Here is a 20,398-nt window from a genome sequence, read left to right as displayed (position 1 = left end):
TGAGTAACATAACTTGACAATGAAACGTACTGGTTGTATATTTTTCTTTTTGAATGAAAGTTCAATTTCAAACCAAAAAAAAAAAAAAAAAAACATATTGCAAAATTTAACAACCCACACACCAAAAATAGAGTTACAATGGTGGTGCTATTGCTAAATTCTAGCAAAGTTATTAAGAGTTCAAAATTTTCATTTACATACTCCGTAGCTTTCTAGCTTTTAACACTAAAGAATACAACCCATCTGAAATTCTGAATAAAACACCCAAACTATTATAATCTCTAACAGATCAAAGATGTAATGCATTGACATTAATGTTTACTTGGCTACCATATTAGCTTTGAGTCTCAATCAGTGAGAAATGATGAAATTTAAATCAATTTGGATTGGTAGAGAAAACCCAAACCAAATTTGGACTAAAAATTTGAGTTTCCCACCTCTATGCCCATTGCCCAAGCCCAACCCCGGACATCTTAGTTTTAGTGAAGGAAACTTCGGTTCATGCATTTCATCAAACAGTTGTGCTTTTTGTTTCACACCAAATGCAGATTGCATAGAGAGCGAGAGATATGAGCAGCACTAATTGATTTATCAACAGCTCCATTTGAACCTCATTGTCCAACCTGGATAATCTCAACCCCAATTCGGGCCCATATCGAGGCATGGGCCTTGGAGTTGTTCGCTAACGCTAGGAAAGAGTTGTGCCACATGCGTCTTGGTTCAGGAAGGACCTGGTTGGGTCTATCATCTATGCCATGCAATTGGGTTTTGAAAGTTCTGTTTTCCATTGATGGTTTTATGAGGTAGAGAGAAAGGGTAGGGAGAATAAATACTGATTGTGTAGCCTTAATGTAAAAAAACATACATATTTAAACCCAAAGAAGGCAATGTAAATGCTAATGTTAACGATGTGAAAATAGTGTTATCTTTTGTGAAATTATGCAGAAGTATTAGATATAGGAAATTTTAGGATTTAGATTCTCTAAATTTTCTAAGGTACTCTATCAATAGATTTCTTTAAATCCTAACCACACTTTAATAATATAATAGTCTAGATTCTACTATGTCAGTATTCCACTAACAATATTTTTAAAATATTATAATAATGTTGCAAACAGAACAATTAAGATTATTGTTAGTGCATTATCAAAAAAAAAAATTATTATTAGTGGAATACTGACATGACAAAATCTAGACCATTAAATCATTAAATAATGGTTAAGATTTAAGAAAATCTATTTAGTAGAATACTTTAGGAAATCTAGAAAATCTGAATCCGAAATTTTATCAGTTTTTTCACACAAAATTTTGGATGAAAAGTTTGGTGCTTGTGACAAAATTTATATTAGATATCGAACAAAAGCTGTCTTCTTTCAATGCGGGACAAGTCTTAAAACACTAACGCAATTCATTCCTTTCATATCACAATCTACCATAATTGTGTATGGAACATTTCAAACCAAGAACCAATTATTACATAGATTCCAAACTGTTCTTTATTATTAAGTAAAAAGAGACAGACAAACCATAAAGGCCGATAGACCAAATTGCATTGTACTTTCATGTTTCAACCCAGATACAAGCAATTTATACATAAATTATTAAACAAACTGCCAGAGGACTCTGTAGTTTCGGTAAAAATAACACAGGTTGCAGAAATGAAGATAAGACAAGGGAAAATTAAGGTGCTACGACTACGAACCCTTAGAACTGAGGATGAAATTGATGACATGTGATTACTTACTACCTCATGGAGAGCTAGTGGGGGATCAATGTTGGAATCTTGAGCTAAGACTGAACTGAACTCAAAGGTACCACGGTAGTTTACGGGATGAGAACAGGAAAGTTTTCCTAACGATAATTGGTCTCACTAAGAAATACGAAATGGGAAAAAGAGAGGCATACACGACCTCAGGAAGCCATGAATTTTCAGTCAAGACTGATCTTGTGCCTTCTATAAAGGCAAGGACCAAACAGATGAGGGAGAATTCAGTTAATACCAAGGAGAACATTATTGGGTATGTGATACGAGTAGCTTTTGCTAAAAAAGGATACGCAAAGTTAGCAAAAATTGAGACAGCTGAAAACCCAAATGCTAACGAGTCATATATCAGAAATTTCACAAAACTGCCTTTTTCCCCTAAATTTGCCAAGCCGTCATCACCAGTTCCACCAGGAACTTGAAAGGCTGCTGCGAAAGTTACAGTTGCAATGATTGTGGCGACCACTAGATTGAAGTTGGCCAAATCCTTGATATCATCTTTTTTTTCTTCTTTGGCTTTCTTATTTTCATCTTCTTTGTCTTTCTTATCATTTTCCTCTGAAGAATTGGCTGCACCAGTTCCTTCTGCCTTAGAACTCTTCACTTTTGTAGTCTGTCTGCCAACCATTGTGTCCAAACTCCATAGAACGTTGTGTCTCTCCAAATGTGACATGATTATCCTCTGCAAGTATTTAGAGAGAAATGTCACTTCCTAATGCCTAAAATTGTAATTTTCCCATTTGAGTACATGCATGATTCTTATTTTAAGTATTTCATTTTATATTTCACTTATCATTACCATATTAATCTTTACAAAAACAATCCAGAGAAATGTCACTTTCTTTGAATAAAGAATTTGGATAGCGGTGAGTGGTGCGTTTTCAGTATTTGCTTTTTTGGTTGGGTCCCACAGCACTATTCATGACTCAGCCAAAAACACAAAAACACATATATTAATGCATTTTTGAGTCCCATGGCATTATTCACACTTTTAAAAATTATTTTATTACAGTATTTTCAATAATAAATTTCCAGTTTTCAACAAATAAATGGTATCTAAACACACCCTATCTTAAGCCTATTCTACGTTAAGATTTGCATGGCTTACCTTTTCATCTTCCATCAGTTCACTATCTGCTTGAATAATGTCGAGAATACTCTCCCCTTTATTGTTCACAGCACCCCCCATTCTTCTAACATCTGCCAGACTCATTAATAGTGCATAATGCCTATTTGCGGCAGCGATATGAAAAGGGGTGTTTCCTTCATCATCTTGCTCATTCATGAGATCACGAAAAGCGAATTTCCTATTTTGGAAAAAAACTTCAAGGGCTTTTGTATGTCCACTTTCCGCTACAAGATGAAGAGCTGTCCTATGCCTTTTGTCTAACAATTGACAAGTATATGGACATCTTTCAATGAACATTCCCATTACGTTAACATGTCCTTTCTTGGCTGAAATGTGAAGAGCACACATGCCTTCGTTGTTCTGTTTGTAAGCAAGGGAAGTATCTCTGTCCAAAAATAGTTTCACAAGTTCTTCCTCGCCAAAGTGTGCAGCATAATGAAGAGGAGTCCAGCCAAAGTCATCCTCTTCCGTAATTGCCTTTGGAAATTTGTATATAACTTTTTCCATAAAATCTGGAGAGACACAGAGAGAGACCACATAGAGTAAGATTTTTATTTATTTATTTTTACATTATTTAATTACACATTTCAACTTATCAAGAGAGTGCATTGAGTAAGATTTTTTGTTTAAAATCTCTCGAGCAGAGACAATTGTTTTGTGTGGCAAATCTATCCTGGAAAACCAAATTAAAACTTTGATAGCCAGAGAACATTGATAGTGAATCAAGTGATCAATTGTTAGAGAAAGTTATCATTGAATTTATTGAACAATCCCAATTATAAATATGGATTTTATTGTAATGTATTATAAAGAAAGCGAGTGGGAAAATATAATTGCTTGGGCTCTTGTCTTGTGAAGGACACAAGGTTGAACAACCTAATTAGTAAATTCCCTTTTTATTTTCTCCTCACAGTCATATTATGTTGAAATTTTATGTGCATATACAAATACCATGATAATAAATGCCTATGTGTAACTACTATAATTATCAAATTCATATTTAGAATTCTTAAAAGAAAAAAAAAATTAGATAAAAGAAAGAAAAATATTATTATTATATTAAGAGATCTAGTAAAGTCTAATAGTTGAATAAGAGATGTGAGGTTCAATTTTCGCTTACACCAAAAACTGATTGGTGTTTTAGTTTGATAATAAAGAGCTATCATTAGGAACAAACATCATATGTTGAAACTCTAAAAAATAAAATAAAATAAAATAAGAAGTAGTATAATTCATCTAAGGAAAAAATAAAAAGAGAGAGAGAGAAATATATAGCATCCCAAAGGGAAATGGATTACCTATTTTTGTGATATCGAGTTTACTTCTTTTGTCCAAAATTTCCTTAGGGATCTTCGTTTGATAAAAGCTATCTCTTATGGCATATAGATTATAACGCACTTCTCTTAAGAATGAGCCAACAGCTTTCCAAGTAAAATATTCTTCAGTGCGAAGTTTAAACAGATTGCCTACAAAAAATAAATGACCAGAGTAGCGGATCTTAGCCAAAAGAATATAACAACGTAACCTGAACCCAACTCATATCTTATTTCACTGTACCAAAATTTCCAAGACACATATAATCATGATGTAGTTTAGGGAAAGGTAAAGCTAGTAACAAACCCTCCTAGTCCCATAAAAAATTAGAAAAAATTTAACTCCTCCACAATAATAATCATAATATATATACACACACAATACAATTTCAACTTATAAAATCTAGACGGGATTTGAACCCAAATTTTTTATTTGACAACTACTTACCAGTATATTGAGTTAACTAAAATAACGAAGCAGTAATAATTAATATTGTAAGGGTCAATATAGATAAACATATTGGTAATTTTCTTCCACTACCCATAAGACAACACATGGTAGATTGCCTTTCTTTCAAATTATTTTTGAACCCGACTAGTCTATATTTCAGATCGTTTATGAATTGTACCTAATTATCTCTAAGAATTTTCAATAAGTTTTTAGTTTCCGTTTTTTGCTTATATTTTGGTCCCACTGGCCACTGCAAATATGCTTTATTTGTAGCTTCTTTTCTCACATGGCCCGGTATTGTTTTTGGCCAAAAAGCTGCAGTTAGGCATTGTTTTTGGTAAAAAAAAACTACTATTTGTGGTCCTACACTCGTACTATATTTTTTCTCGCATCTTTGCTTATCATGAGTTTCACTTTACTTTTTATTTATTTATTTTAAGCTACAGTACTTTTACCCTAAAAATCAATTTGCTTATGTTATATAGTTTTCAGTTTTATATTTATAATACTTCTAGTAAAAAAACTAAAAAAAGTTGTTTTCCAACTGGACACAAGTAAAACCGAATGTTCAACAGTAACAAATGCTTCTCTCTCTTTCATAATTGTAAATTGAGTTTTTTTTTTTCTTTCTCCAAAAAAAAAAAAAAAAAAAAAAAAAAAAAAAACTTATGTTTTAGACTGTTTTTTATATATATAAAAAAAGTAACTGTTATTTTTGTTTTATTTATACTTATTATTTTAGAATATAGTGAAACAAATATTCTAAAATATATAAACACTCGAATGAGCAAAATCAAAATTGATAAACTTAAACATATTAGGGGACTCACTTTTATCTATGCGAATGGCAGCAGCATGCAAGATATTCATGCCTTTACTTCCCTTGTACTCACAGCATTCTTCAATGTCTAGGATATGTGTAGCAATATCGAAAAACCCTCTATCCACGGCTATGAAGAGAGGAGATTGTCCATCCTTATTGCGTAATGAAGTCAAGCTTGGACATTTTTCAATTAGCTTCTTCACAATCTTATTGTGGCCATTTCGTACCGCACCATGCAATGCAGTTTCATTGCGTTCATTTGTAATCATCAACAGCGTCGTGAGTTGGCGTTGTGACAACAAAAAATTTGTCATGTCCTGATGCCCCAAACTAGCGGCAATATGAAGGGGAGTGTTGCCTTTTGAGTTGCGCTCGTGCAAGAGTGATGGGTCTAAATCGATAATCTTTTTTGCAATTTCCTTGTTTCCAGATTTTGCAGCAACATGAAGAATGGTGTTCTTTGTGGATGTTACCTCACGAAGAACTTCAGCCTCAACTGTGAAATCCTCACGTTCTTCAACCACAGCATTGTATAATTCTATTTTGCGTTTACAAAGTATTACTTCTATGTTGTCCTCAATATGGACTTCATGAAAGCCCTTTTCAGGATCCATTGAACAAGTTTTTCCCATGTAGTCAATACTGATCTCTCTGTGTGTAAGCAGTTCAAAGTTTAGATAATTAGAGGGGAAAAATCATTTTTCCAACTTATCTATGATATATAAACTAAAATTGCTATGCCATATGGGGGTATCTTATTATTTTATATCTTTCAAACAATCCATCTGAATCGAATTCATTATTAAATGTATAATTTAAATTTTATGAATTATACATTTAAAACGCACTTAAAAGTATTTGAGTCGCTATGAACAGCATGGGCTCAGTTAATGAGAAATAATTTGTATTTGTTAAAAGCAAAACTCAACTTTCAGGTTTATGATTTACAATTATACAATTCAAACTAAACGTAATAATACTTTTGTGAACAAGTTTCAAAGTACAAGATTTGATTAAATTGAACACACATACACAAATCAAATCACAATTGGTGTAATTTTTTGTTAATGTTACAACAACCAAAAACTTTTATCAGATTAGTTTTTAAAAATTTTACTATTGGATTATTTGTTCCTATTTATTTTAACACGAACAAAAAAGTTGGGTATCTAGGATGTTATTTTGGTATTCGATTCATAATTTTTTTTCTTTTTTTCTAAAAATAATTTTTTTGAGAAAAAAATAAAAAATATATAACCGAGAAAGTAATTTTTTTTTTCTATATATATATATAAACTTGAAATCTAAGTATTTTATAATTAAGAAAGTTTTTTATTTGTTGTTGTGGGGATCGTTCGATTAATAGGCCCATAGGATTCAGAATTGGTTCAGGGTTGTTGGGCCAGTGGCCCATCCGAGGCCGTATACCCGTCCGAGGACACCATGCTCCTCGGTAGTACGCGTCCGAGGACGATCGCGTCCGAGGACGATCAGGACGTGGTCTCGCTGCGATCAGATCTCAGAATTAGGTCATCTCAAAGGGTAGAGTAGCCGACTAAAGATGAAAGAGATAAGGCAAACAAATATCTGAAACTACAGTTGCCTCCGCATTAATGACCTCTCAACCAACTCTCTGGCCGCATTAATGTGGAGGTGATACCTGAATAGTAGGGAAGCAGCCTTACAGCTGCCCATAGGAAGTTCCAGGAGGTGCCAGATGGGACAGAAAGAAATCCTCCGGACACAACGAAATCCTCCGGACACAACCTACACGTGTGCGGCGAGGATGGAGCGCAAAGGGGAGTATATAAACTAAAAGAAGAACATGAAGAGGGGGATCGAGAAAAAAAGAAAGGAGAAGAACAGACATAAACTGGAGAGAAGAAAGTAAGAGGAGAGAGAGAGAGTTGCACTAGTGACTAAAGAAAAACGTTCATTATACCAACTTGAAAACCTTGAACGGGCTTGAGAGTAAATCTTGGAGGTAGATACCACAGTTAACCTAGTTCTTTACACCCACGCTCTACAAATCATATTGTCTGGGCCTTTTACGTACGAACCCAATACTGTTTAGGTTCGTCACAAAATCGTGTCCTTACAATTGGCGCCGTCTGTGGGGAGAGCTTGTGTTAGCTTGTACAACCTCTGATACAACGTTTCCGATGGAAGGAGTGGAACTACCTCATCCAGCAGCGGGGCTGCAACAGGATGATGTCAACTTGCACCAGGCGGAATCAAGGGGCTCTCAGCATGGTGGTCCTCGAAGGAGTCCCGAACGGAGGTTAGTCCGGGAGGGGAGTATACATACCACTCATACCACGAGGAGCCATACATGCGGGAAGAGTCTCGTTTCCCACGTGAAGCATGGTGGGGATCTGTAACGTGAGATTGCGGACTTGAAGAGAGAGTTGCGCCATGCACGACGGGAACGTTCCCCACCTCGCTTCGAATTATCATCCGGGGAGTCGGATGGAACTAGCTACAGGCGGAGGTCGAGAACTCCGCAGAGCGAGACTTTCTCCTACGAAGAGGAGCGTCGCTATAGGCGTAGGCGTAAAAGTCCAACTAGTAGGGGCTTGGGAAACGATGCCATGAACAAAGCCTTGAGTCAAATTTCCAGGTCACCCTTTACAAGAAGCATAGATGATGCTACCCATCCTCGGCGGTTCAATCAACCTACGTTCTCTCTGTATGATGGCCATTCGGATCCGGTGGAACATGTAAGCTATTACAGCCAGAAGATGGCTATTCATTCCAGGGATGATACTCTGATGTGCAAGATTTTTCGGTCGAGTTTGGGTCCAACGGCGATGAGGTGGTTCAATGGCTTAAGGGCCAATTCTGTTGGATCTTTCAAAGCACTGACCCAGGCTTTTGGTGCTCGTTTTATTACATGCAGCAGGACTCCTTTGCCGCTGGGGTCCTTGTTGACCTTGTCTATGCGAGAGGGCGAGACTCTCAAGAGCTATTCGGATAGGTATTGGGAGATGTTTAACGAAATAGGAGGGAAGCATGACGCTGTGGCTATAACCACTTTCAAAGCCGGTCTCCCAGCTGATCACGACTTGAGGAAATTCTTGACGGGTAAACCTGTTACCAGTGTGCGCCAACTGATGGACAGAATAGAGAAGTACAAAAGGATAGAGGAGGATCAACTTCAGGGGAAAGGAAAGGCCAAGATGATCCCTCAGGAGAGGAGGGATTTCAGGTCGGATCGTTATAATAACAACCGACCAAGGAGGGACTTTGTTGGCCAGTCGGCCTCGGCGGATGTCCAGGTTGTTAATGCGGTATTTCGGGAGCCTGTTCAGCAGGTTTTGGAGAAGATAAAGGACGAGCCATTTTTCAAATGGCCGAACAGGATGGCGGGAGAGCCTACAAAACGCAACCCAAGTTTGTATTGCCATTACCATCAGGACCATGGGCACACGACAGACAACTGCAGGAATTTATGGGACCATTTAGAGCAGTTGGTCCGGGAGGGGAAATTAAGGCAGCTCTTGCATCACTCCAGCGGAAGGGCGAGCCAAGCAGGTTCCGAGTTGCGTGGGGATGCTTCATCAAGGCTCCCTCGGGGTACGATCAACGTCATCTTTGCGGCCCCGGGTAGGACTGGATCTTGCCCCACCAGAGTATTGTCGGTGTCCCGATCCCCGACCGAGGATCGCTCTCAAGCATGGAAGAGAACCAAGAGGCGTGTCCCCTTGATTTTGGGTTTTTCAGATGAAGATTTGGTTGGAACCATACAACCCCATGAGGATGCCTTGGTGGTAACGCTGAGAATTAGTGGGTACGATGTCCGAAGAGTGATAGTTGATCAGGGAAGCGCAGCGGATGTGATGTATCCGGATTTATACAAGGGGCTAGGTTTGAAACAGCAGGACTTGACAACCTATAATTCCCCTCTAATCAGTTTTGAGGGAAGGTTAGTCATTCCCATGGGGCTAATCAGGCTGCCCGTGCAGTCAGGCGCGGAGGTGGTGGAGGTGGACTTTATTGTCGTAGATGTTTATTCTCCGTATACAGTTATCTTGGGCAGACCTTGGATTCACACACTTAAAGCGGTTTCATCCACCCTACATTAGAAGGTGAAGTAGCCATCCGGAGACCAAGTGCTGGAGATAGTAGGGAACCAAGCGACTGCTCGGCAATGCCAAGTAGCGACTATTCGGCATCGGCCGGAGGCTGAAACCTCGGCTACAGCCGATAATGAGTCATAGCAATTAAAGTCACCAGCATTAGGTTTAGACGTACCAACCAATGGGGTAGAGTGTGAAGATCTGGAGAAGGTGACTGTTGCTGATGATCCAGATAAATTCTTCCGGGTTGGGGCCAAGTTGCCTCTGCAAGAGAAAGCGTGTTTGCTGGAGTTCCTTTCGAGCTAATGTGGACGTCTTTGCATGGGACCCGTATGAAGCCCCAGGAGTAGACCCAAGTTTCATTTGTCATCGACTCAATGTAAATCCTGCCGTTCCCCCCAAGAGGCAAATTCCTCGGCGACCATCGAAAGAGCATGCCGAGGCAGTCCGAAGTGAAGTTGCCAAGCTAAAACAGGCTGGAACTATCAAAGAAGTCTTTTACCCCCAATGGCTGGCCAATACGGTGGTAGTGAAGAAGAAGACGGGGAAATGGCGAGTGTGTGTGGATTTCACGGATCTTAATAAGGCATGCCCCAATGACCCATTTCCTATGCCGAAGATTGACCAGCTGGTGGATGCGACCGTGGGCCACCCTAGGATGAGTTTCTTGGATGCCTTTCAAGGGTATCACCAAATACCGTTAGCCGCCGATGATCAAGAAAAGACCGCTTTCGTGACCCCGGTTGGGAACTACCATTACAAGGTGATGCCCTTCGGTCTGAAAAACGCTGGATCTACCTACCAACACATGATGACGAAAATGTTTGAGCCACAGCTGGGCAGAAGTATTGAAGTTTATATTGATGACATGGTGGTGAAAAGCAAGGTAGTGACTGAACATGTGGAGGACCTCACTAGCATCTTCGGGATACTGAGAGAACATAAGTTGCGCCTGAATGCTTCGAAGTGCTCCTTTGGTGTAGGTTCCGGGAAATTCTTGGGGTACATGGTGACCCATAGGGGAATTGAGGTGAATCCAGATCAGATTAGGGCCCTTAACGACTTGCAAGCGCCTCGAAATCCAAAGGAAGTGCAGAGGTTGACGGGGATGACTGTTGCGTTGAACCGGTTCATCTCTAGGTCGGCTGAAAGGTGTCGTCCTTTTTTCCGTCTGTTACATAAGTGGCAGGGATTCGAATGGACCGAGGAGTGCGCTGAGGCGTTCCAGCAGTTGAAAGACTATTTATCCAAACCGCCGATCATGTCTAGCCCTGAAGTGGATGAGGTGTTGTATGCCTATCTGGCGGTAGCTCCTCACGCAGTCAGTTTCGTCTTGATGCGAGAAGACAATGGCGTCCAGAGGCCAGTTTATTATGTAAGTAAATCCCTCCATGAAGCCGAGGTGAGATATCTGTCGTTAGAGAAGGCCATACTGGCAGTCGTCCATGCAACACGTAAACTTCCGCACTATTTTCAAGCTCACACTGTAGTTGTTTTGACCCAATTGCCTCTCAAATCCATACTTAGAAGTGCTGACTATACCGGCAGAATTGCCAAGTGCGGAACGATTCTGGGTGCTTTTGACATCAAATACATGCCCCGCACCTCTGTGAAGGGTCAAGTTCTCGTCGATTTGGTAGCTGAATTCGCTGAGTGCCCTGAGGAAGTTAGTAGGAATCAAGATTATATGGATGAAAAATCGGTTGGCGTGATATCCGCGCCAGGAGGGCCGGTATGAAAGGTATACGTGGATGGGGCCGCAAACCAACGGGGAGCTGGATTGGGATTGGTTCTGATATCTCCCGAAGAGGTCATCATCGAGAAGTCGCTAAGACTAGGATTCTCGGCTACTAACAATGAATCAGAGTACGAAGCTCTGATAATGGGAATGAGCATAGTCCATAAAATGGGTGGAAAGGCGGTGAAACTGTTCTCGGACTCGAAGCTGGTCGTTGGCCAGGTGACTGGAGAGTTGGAGGCCAGAGACCCAAGGATGCAAGGGTATCTGAACCGGGTTAGGCATATGCGAACAGAGTTCGAATCTTTTGACGTATTACATATTCCACAAGGTGAAAATACCCACGCTGACTCCTTAGCGACCCTTGCCACCTCCTCAGTACGAAATTTCCCTCGGGTAATTATCGTCGAAGACTTGCGTACTCCCACTTCACCAGAAAAGGTAGTTTGCCAAATTCGTCAAGCTAGTTTGACGCCATGCTGGATTGACCCTATATTAAAATTTCTCGACAGTGACGTGTTGCCCGAAGACAAGGTGGAAGCTGAGAAAATACGAAGGAGAGCACCTCGGTACTGGTTATCCGAGGATAAAAAGCTATATAGACGGTCCTTCTCTGGGCCATACTTGCTCTGCGTGCCTCCTGAGACAGCAGAATCAATCCTGGAAGAGTTGCATGAGGGCATTTGTGGAAGCCATACAGGAGGAAGGTCCCTGTCATGCCGAGCACTAACGCAAGGTTATTGGTGGCCGAATATGCAGAAAGAAGCGCAGGAGTACGTTAAGAAATGCGATCAGTGTCAAAGATATGCTCCGAATATCCACCAACCCGGAGGAGTTCTTAACCCTCTCTCAAGCCCTTGGCCCTTTGCACAATGGGGGCTGGACATTGTCGGCCTTTTTCCTAAAGCTATAGGAAACAAGAAGTACCTGCTGGTCAGCACAGACTACTTTACTAAATGGGTTGAAACTGAGCCCTTGGCGAACATCCGGGACGTAGATGTGAAGAAGTTTGTTTGGAAGAACATTGTTACGCGATTTGGAGTCCCACGAGCTCTTGTTTCGGACAATGGGCTACAGTTCGATAGCAATGCCTTTAGGAAATGCTGTTCAGAACTGGGAATAAGAAACAGATATTCCACTCCAGCCTATCCGCAGGGCAATGGACAGGCTGAAGCTGTTAACAAAGTCATTGTCAATGGGCTTAAAAAGAGACTAGACGACGCGAAAGGAAAATGGGTGGAAGAACTACCACATGTGCTTTGGACGTATCGGACCACACCCCGACGTTCGACGGGAGAAACTCCCTTCTTCATGACCTATGGGGCCGAGGCCGTTATTCCCCTGGAAACTGGATTCCCAACGTTGAAGACCAGTGCATTCTCTTCTAGTAATAATGATGCGATGTTGGAAAAAAGTTTAGACCTGATTGAAGAACGAAGGGAGAGCGCGATGGTTCGGCTAGCTTACTACCGGCACAAACTCAAGCAGTGCTATGATAGCAATGTGAGGATGAGGCCGTTAGCCATAGGAGATCTGGTGCTGAGAAAAGTCCTGGGGGCCACTAAGAATCCAAATTGGGGAAAACTGGGACCCAATTGGGAGGGACCATATCGGATTACTTCTGTAGCAGGAATAGGGGCTTACTATCTAGAGGACCTAGATGAAAAACCTGTACTCCATCCTTGGAATGTAAATAATCTCAGAAGGTATTATTACTAGTAAAGAAGTTTTAATTCAAATATTCTCTTTTAACTTACGTCAAATATGCATCCTGTAAATTTCGCATCCTGTCATATCATACTGAATTGTTAAATAGAAACTAAGTTATGCCAGGTCCTCGGATCGCAAACTTAGTGGAAATTAACATCCTATCATACTGAATTGTTAAACAGAAACTGAGTTATGCCAGGTCCTCAGATCGCAAACTTAGTGGAAATTAACATCCTATCATACTGAATTGTTAAACAGAAACTGAGTTATGCCGGGTCCTCAGATCGCAAACTTAGTGAAAATTAACATCCTATCATACTGAATTGTTAAACAGAATCTGAGTTATGCCAGGTCTTCAGATCGCAAACTTAGTGAAAATTAACATCCTATCATACTGAATTGTTAAACAAAAACTAAGTTATGCCAGGTCCTCGGATCGCAAACTTAGTGGAAATTAACATCCTATCATTCATACTAAATTGTTAAACAGAAACTAAGTTATGCCAGGTCCTCGGATCGCAAACTTAGTGGAAATTAACATCCTATCATTCATACTGAATTGTTAAAAAGAAACTAAGTTATGCCAGGTCCTCGGATCGCAAACTTAGTGGAAATTAACATCCTATCATTCATACTGAGTTGTTAAACAGAAACTAAGTTATGCCAGGTCCTCGGATCGCAAACTTAGTGGAAATTAACATCCTATCATTCATACTGAATTGTTAAAAAGAAACTAAGTTATGCCAGGTCCTCGGATCGTAAACTTAGTGGAAATTAACATCCTTTCATTCATGTTGTATTGTTAAACAAAAACTATGTTATGCCAAATCCTCAGACCACAAACTCAGTAGAAATTGACCTGCTAAGTGGTATATTGAATTATTAAATGGTAAATAGAGCGGTGATGAGTTTTCTAAATCATAAACTTGGTGAAAATAATGCCCTATGAACATTCATTAAGGAGACAGAAAGAGAGAGTTTCGAATGCAAGGTTGGCGTACAATGAGAAAGGTGATTGAGATGAACCCATACAAAATTACGATGACAAAGTAAGTAAGTGTGAATATAACTTAGAGCCATCAAAATGATAAGAAAGTAAGCAAGAAAGTACTCTATTAAGTGTCTATTTAAAATTACAAAACAGTTTCTACTTTTTTACTTTTAGTTGGTAATATCCCCAGTTGATTGAACTGTGGAGTCCAATTCTTGTTGAAAACCCTGTGAGACCGTCTCTGCCTTCGAAGCAGTGGTGGGTTTGTTGGGGGAAGCTCCTGGAGGGGAATTGCGAGGCAAAACCTCCTCGTTAGGGTTAATAGCTGGGGAAGGGGTATCAGCCTGGTATGGTTGAGGAGCTGAGGAGCGTATCGCTTCGGGGTAATATACGTTCTCTGGCTTACGTAGTTCAGATGAGGCTTCAACCCCAGCACGGTTAAGAGCCTCACTCCAGGTTCTCGCGCAGAAGATGCGGCACACCTCCGGAACTTCGGCTCTTAAGTCTTTCTCAGTTTCAGCTATCCCAATTTCGTAGCCCTTCTCCTCGGCTTCATTCATTGCCTGTTTGGTCTTGATTTTCGCTTTCTTGGCTTGTTCTTTGAGCTTTTCAGCTTTCTCCCTTAGCCTCTGAGTCTCTTCTAGATGCTTTTTAAGAACAAGAACTTGCTCCTGAGTCTTATTCAGCTCGGCATTCGCCTCACGCAGAAGCTTGGCTTGTTCCTCGACCTGCTTCTGGTAGCCTTCTGATGTCGATTCAGCACTCTTGCGAGCTTCTTCTTCAACCTGTAGTTTTTTCCTTGCGACGATTAAATCCTGTTCAGATTTGGACAAGGTTTGTACAGCCATTACCCTTCTTTTCCTTTCACCATCTAGCTGGTTGGAGCAAGCGTTGAGCATCTCATCTAACTTGAAAGTATTTTGGATGATCTGTAAAAAATGGGGGGTGAGTTAGCGTTCTAGTTAATGAAAAATGCGCATAGGTGCAGGCTTATGACGTCAAAATCCACCTTTTCTCCTGAGGAGTCGAAAAGTAGGATTTTGAGGGGCTATTGTGGGGATCGTTCGATTAATAGGCCCATAGGATTCAGAATTGGTTCAGGGTTGTTGGGCCAGTGGCCCATCCGAGGCCGTATACCCGTCCGAGGACACCATGCTCCTCGGCAGTACGCATCCGAGGACGATCGCGTCCGAGGACGATCAGGACGTGGTCTCGCTGCGATCAGATCTCAGAATTAGGTCATCTCAAAGGGTAGAGTAGCCGACTAAAGATGAAAGAGATAAGACAAACAAATATCTGAAATTACAGCTGCCTCCGCATTAATGACCTCTCAACCAACTCTCTGGCCGCATTAATGTGGAGGTGATACCTGAACAGTAGGGAAGCAGCCTTACAGCTGCCCATAGGAAGTTCCAGGAGGTGCCAGATGGGACAGAAAGAAATCCTCCAGACACAACCTACACGTGTGCGGCGAGGATGGAGCGCAAAGGGGAGTATATAAACTAAAAGAAGAACATGAAGAGGGGGATCGAGAAAAAAAGAAAGGAGAAGAACAGACATAAACTGGAGAGAAGAAAGTAAGAGGAGAGAGAGAGAGTTGCACTAGTGACTAAAGAAAAACGTTCATTATACCAACTTTAAAACCTTGAACGGGCTTGAGAGTAAATCTTGGAGGTAGATACCACAGTTAACCTAGTTCTTTACACCCACGCTCTACAAATCATATTATCTGGGCCTTTTACGTACGAACCCAATACTGTTTAGGTTCGTCACAAAATCGTGTCCTTACAGTTGTCATCTAGAAAATTTGTAACTATATATATTATAAAAGAAAATCCAATGAAGAAATTGTTAAAATACACATTCAAATAAAAAATTATTTAATGGTCTAATCTTGTTTGAAGAGATTGAAAGAATCATACATATTCCTAGAGTATGAGTAAAAGTTCCAAGCAATAACTTAAAAGTTGACAACTTGATATATATGATAGGTGATTATCAAAAAAGTTGATATATATATATATATATATATGATAGGTTTTAAATGACCAAATAAAATTTTTGGATTTGTTTCCAAATATTGTTTTGCCAACGTACGTATATTTATCAATACCGGAAGATGAAACCTTTGGGCTTTCAACAAGGAGACTTGAGTTCTAATTGAGGTCTTGCATGCCTCTACAATATGACACAATAATTTGTTCCTTTTTTTTTCTCGAGTTTTAAGTCTTGTTATTTTTCAAGAAAATTGGGATGAACAATGAAAGAAATAAGAAAATTTTATATAACAAAAAGAAATTTTAATGGCTAGTGGCACAATGAAACCATTTTCCTTAGATAATATTTACCTTTACACTCAAGTTACTAAAGAGTTACTACAAATTTATTTTTAACATATATTTGAATCTATTGGATTCTACAAATTACACTCTTTTTTTTAGAAGACCCACCAAAATTTTAGTGCTTCTAAGAGAAAGTTAGAAGTTATCTTGAAATTATATTGTTATATCAGTTAAAAATTTTGAAAACAATTTTCCAATATTAACAAATGTTTATGTATCAAATGATACAACTTTTGGTCTTAAAAACTGCAAAAATTGCTATTCTATATAATCTTTCCTAACACTCATCTAACATCTTGGTCAAACCAACTTTAAATAGAGAGCCCGAGGAGTCTCACCTAATATCTCAGTCTACCCAACGATCGCATGACACTTGGGTTGGCCATGATTTCTGACCAACTTCACTGAGCTTATTTTCTCTCTCTACTAAATAGATATTAACACTTTTCCACTTTCAAAGTGGGATTAAGCAACTGTCTTCACGTGGGATCAAATTTGTCTTACAACTTGCTTGAATATACAAAATATCCAATAGTCACTTCATAGTCAATTTGATCCAACAACTTGATACATTTTTCCATAAAATATTCTTTATCACATTTTTTTTTTCTTTCATTTCTACAGAAGCTAGAATAACGCTGAGAGTCTTGGTAGTTCTAGTAATATTTCTAATGAAAACACTCATAGTTCAAAAATTTCTATTCCCAACAATCAAATAAAAAATAAAATTAAAAAGAAGTAGAAGAATAAGAACGGTTGAGTACATATTAATGGTTTTTCTTAAATGGGTCCATGAGTGGGTAGGCATTAGAAACTAGTAGGTAGTTAAACCGGGCAACCACTTGCATAGTAGACATATTTGGTATCAAACATTTGATGGGGTTGAGTTAAAAAGGTTTAAAGTCTGTGTTGTATATTCAAGAGTTATATAATTTTAGATATACCCTACTCTCAATTTTTTTAAGATATTCTTCTTTTTTTTCGTGCATGTGTTAAAATACCTGAATAATAAATTAATAAAATAAAATAATAAATTGAGAGAGAGAGAAGAGAGAAAGAGACTTATTGCTAGGTTCAGTATGAACATCCTGTTACATTTTTCTAACAGTATTTTGCTGCGATCTGCATTTGAAAGTTCTATGCAGGAAAACGAATAACAATAAACAAAATAAAGAAAGAACGAGAGCTCTTACTTGAATAGCTATGATTTAGTTCCGCAAGCGCAGTATTGTTGGTATCGCGACTTTCCGTATCATCTGTTAAGTATCTAAGGAGACCGTTCAAATTTAATGACTACAGTTTAGTAATAAAGAAGTACAAGCTAGAATCATGATATGTCGGCATTCAAGTAAGGGATATAATAGATTCTAAAAAAATAAAGGTAGTTGGATATAAAAAAAGGAACTATAAAGTAGTAGAGAATATGAAAAAGGAAAAGAAAAATTCTTGTTTAGTGTTATGGTCAAGTGACTTATACGAAGGAAGTACAAGCAGAAACTTATTGTGTTAAGAAATTCAACTGAGGGATAAAATAAAAGAATTATGTACTTAATAATATTTAAGAATTTAGTAGTGCAACTAATATTTTTTGGTGTTTTCAACGAAGATGTTAATACTTTAAATCCTTGCACCACCAGCTATCAATTTTTTATTAGAAGTGACATAAAATAGTAAGCAGGAAGTATGAGCTAGGAACATAATATATTCAAGTAAAGGATATACTAAAGGAACGTTAAGCTGACCAAGTAAACCTTTATGTGTAATCTGTCTTTCATTCCGTTTATCATTCAATCATTATACATAATCACACAACAACTTTTATAATTTTATTTTTTGATATGATAAAATTTTAACTTATGGCGTTTATTCCATGATACTTGTACTTTATTATTAGACTAAGACACTGATCGATTTGTGGTGTAAGCAGAGTTTAAATCATAGATCTCTTACTCAACAACAAGAGACTTTACCGATTGAGTTAAGTAGAACTCACAAAGGAACTATGTTCTAAATAATGGCTTCTTTTAATGAAATTTCCAGATTACCAAAAAAAAAATTTAATAATAATTAAAAAAAGAAAAAAAAATCTTATATTAAGGAATTCAAGTGAGGGATATAATAAAAGGAATTATGTACTAAAGAATTAAGAAAAAGAAAAATAAAATTTTTCTTATAAGTGATCTTTCTAATATAGAAAGATATATATATATATATATATATTCAATTCAAAGTCTATGCTCTAAAGAATTTAAAAAAGGAAAAGAAAATTTTGTATATAAAAAATTCAAGTACAGAATATAATAAAAGAAAAAATATATTAAAGAGTTCAAATAAGAAAATGAAAATTTCTTATTAGTGATAATTTCAATAGATATATTTAGAGTTCAAATTCTTGTACAACAAACTATTAATGTATCAAAAACAAATATGTACTAATGAATATACAAAAAGAAAAAGTAGAAGTGACTTAAAATAGTAAAAATGAAGTATAACGTTAGGAACATATTATATCAAGGAATTCAAGTAAGGAATATAATAAAGGAATTATATACTGAGTATTTTTTTTTTTTTTTTTAAGGGATATACCAAAGCGGTACGAACAGTTTCAAATGAGTGTCAATTGCTAGTTTAGGCAATTAATTAAAGTGGGTAACCACTTGCTCAGTGGGCATCTTTGGCATCAAACATTTGATGGGGTTGGGAACAAATGAATCATGGAGAATTGCTAGGCCCACTACTGCTTTTACTTTATAAAGAAAAGTACCGCAAGCCGCTAGGCCCTCTATGAACATCTTGTTACATTTTTCTAAGAGTAATTTTTTGTCTTTTGTTTTGTTTTTGCTGAATTAGTAGTACTTTTTTTCTTTTCTTTTTTATTTTTTTTTCATTTCAAAGTTTTGTACATCATTAAAAATAATAATTAAAAAAAAAAGACAAACAAAATAATTAGAAAAAAAAAAAAAAAAAAAAAAACCGAGAGCTCTTACATAAATATGATATGATTTAGTAACAAAAGCTTGCCCCTGTTGGTGTCCCTTTTATGGACAACAGTTTTGTTTTTGTTTTTAATTTTTTATTATGGGATTATAGACAATAGTTTAGTAACAGAGAAGTACATGAAAGAACCAAGTAAGGTATATAATAAAGGAATTAATAGTAATAAAAAGGAAAGGAAAAATTATTCTTAGTGTCATGAACAAGTGACTTAAAATAGTATGAATTAATGAAGTACAAGGAGGAACATATCTATAATTAATAAATATAAAGTTTTAACTTTTGATTGATATTATATTATTTTGCTACATAAATTTTTAAGATTTCACAATTTTACACATTCTTTTATATATATATATATATATATATATATATTTATGTGTTTAATTGAATATAAATTTCATTATACATATAGAAAAGTGAATCATGAAGTATTGTTAGGCCCACTACTACTTTTACTTTATAAAGAAAAGTGCCGCTAGGCTCAAGGTCCTCTATGAACATCTTGTTACTTTTTTCTAGGGGTGTCAAATAGGTGAGCATAATTAGGTTGGGTATATAAAACTTATTTACGCAATTATTTTCCATTTGACTAATTACTTCTAACTCAAACCCAACCCCACTCAATTATTATGAGTAAACTCCAACTCACACAATTACCCAATAATCAAAATTACCAAAATGTTTCTGAAGCTTGAAAATAACCAAAGTACTCCTAAAATCCTTTAGAGTTGGTGATTTGTAGAAACTTAGTAATTGGGTTTAATTGGATACCTAGTAAAACTCAATAGACATTAATGTTAATTCAATTTAATTGGGGTTAATACCTATTTAAACCAATTAATAATTAGGTGGATTTGGGTTATTTAAGTGGGTAGGCAAATGAGTTTGGATTGATTTTTCGACCCTTAAGAGTATTTTTGTTTTTTGCTTTGTTTTGTTTTTGCTGAATTAACAATATATATATATATATATATATATCAGAGAGAGAGAGAGAGAGCTCTTAAATAAGATATGATTTAGTAATAGAAGCTTGCCCCAGTTGGTGTCCCCACATTTTCGGTAT

At 37.5% G+C, this 20,398-nt stretch overlaps 1 protein-coding gene across 2 annotated transcripts in view; it reads right to left on the bottom strand.

Annotated features, from left to right (window-relative positions):
• Positions 1-1,473: 1,473 nt before the first annotated feature.
• Positions 1,474-20,398, bottom strand: part of LOC115979210 (ankyrin repeat-containing protein At5g02620-like) — an 85,317-nt gene continuing 66,392 nt past the window's right edge. Inside the window, exons 1-5 of one of the 2 annotated variants that reach the window (XM_031101191.1) lie at positions 17,532-17,595; positions 5,486-6,129; positions 4,190-4,357; positions 2,871-3,403; positions 1,474-2,444 (exon numbers count right to left, since the gene is read on the bottom strand). In XM_031101191.1, the coding sequence (XP_030957051.1) occupies positions 1,806-2,444; positions 2,871-3,403; positions 4,190-4,357; positions 5,486-6,110 (1,965 nt within the window). In that variant the 5' untranslated portion in view covers positions 6,111-6,129; positions 17,532-17,595 and the 3' untranslated portion in view covers positions 1,474-1,805. Of the gene's footprint in view, positions 2,445-2,870; positions 3,404-4,189; positions 4,358-5,485; positions 6,130-17,531; positions 17,596-20,398 lie in introns of those variants that run through there. The other variant, XM_031101192.1, reaches the window with a different exon arrangement.

This window comes from Quercus lobata, chromosome 3 (genome assembly GCF_001633185.2).
Source record: "Quercus lobata isolate SW786 chromosome 3, ValleyOak3.0 Primary Assembly, whole genome shotgun sequence".
Lineage (NCBI taxonomy): Eukaryota > Viridiplantae > Streptophyta > Magnoliopsida > Fagales > Fagaceae > Quercus > Quercus lobata.
The sequence above is the reverse complement of the archived record's forward strand: the minus strand, read 5'-3'. Positions and strand labels throughout refer to the sequence as shown.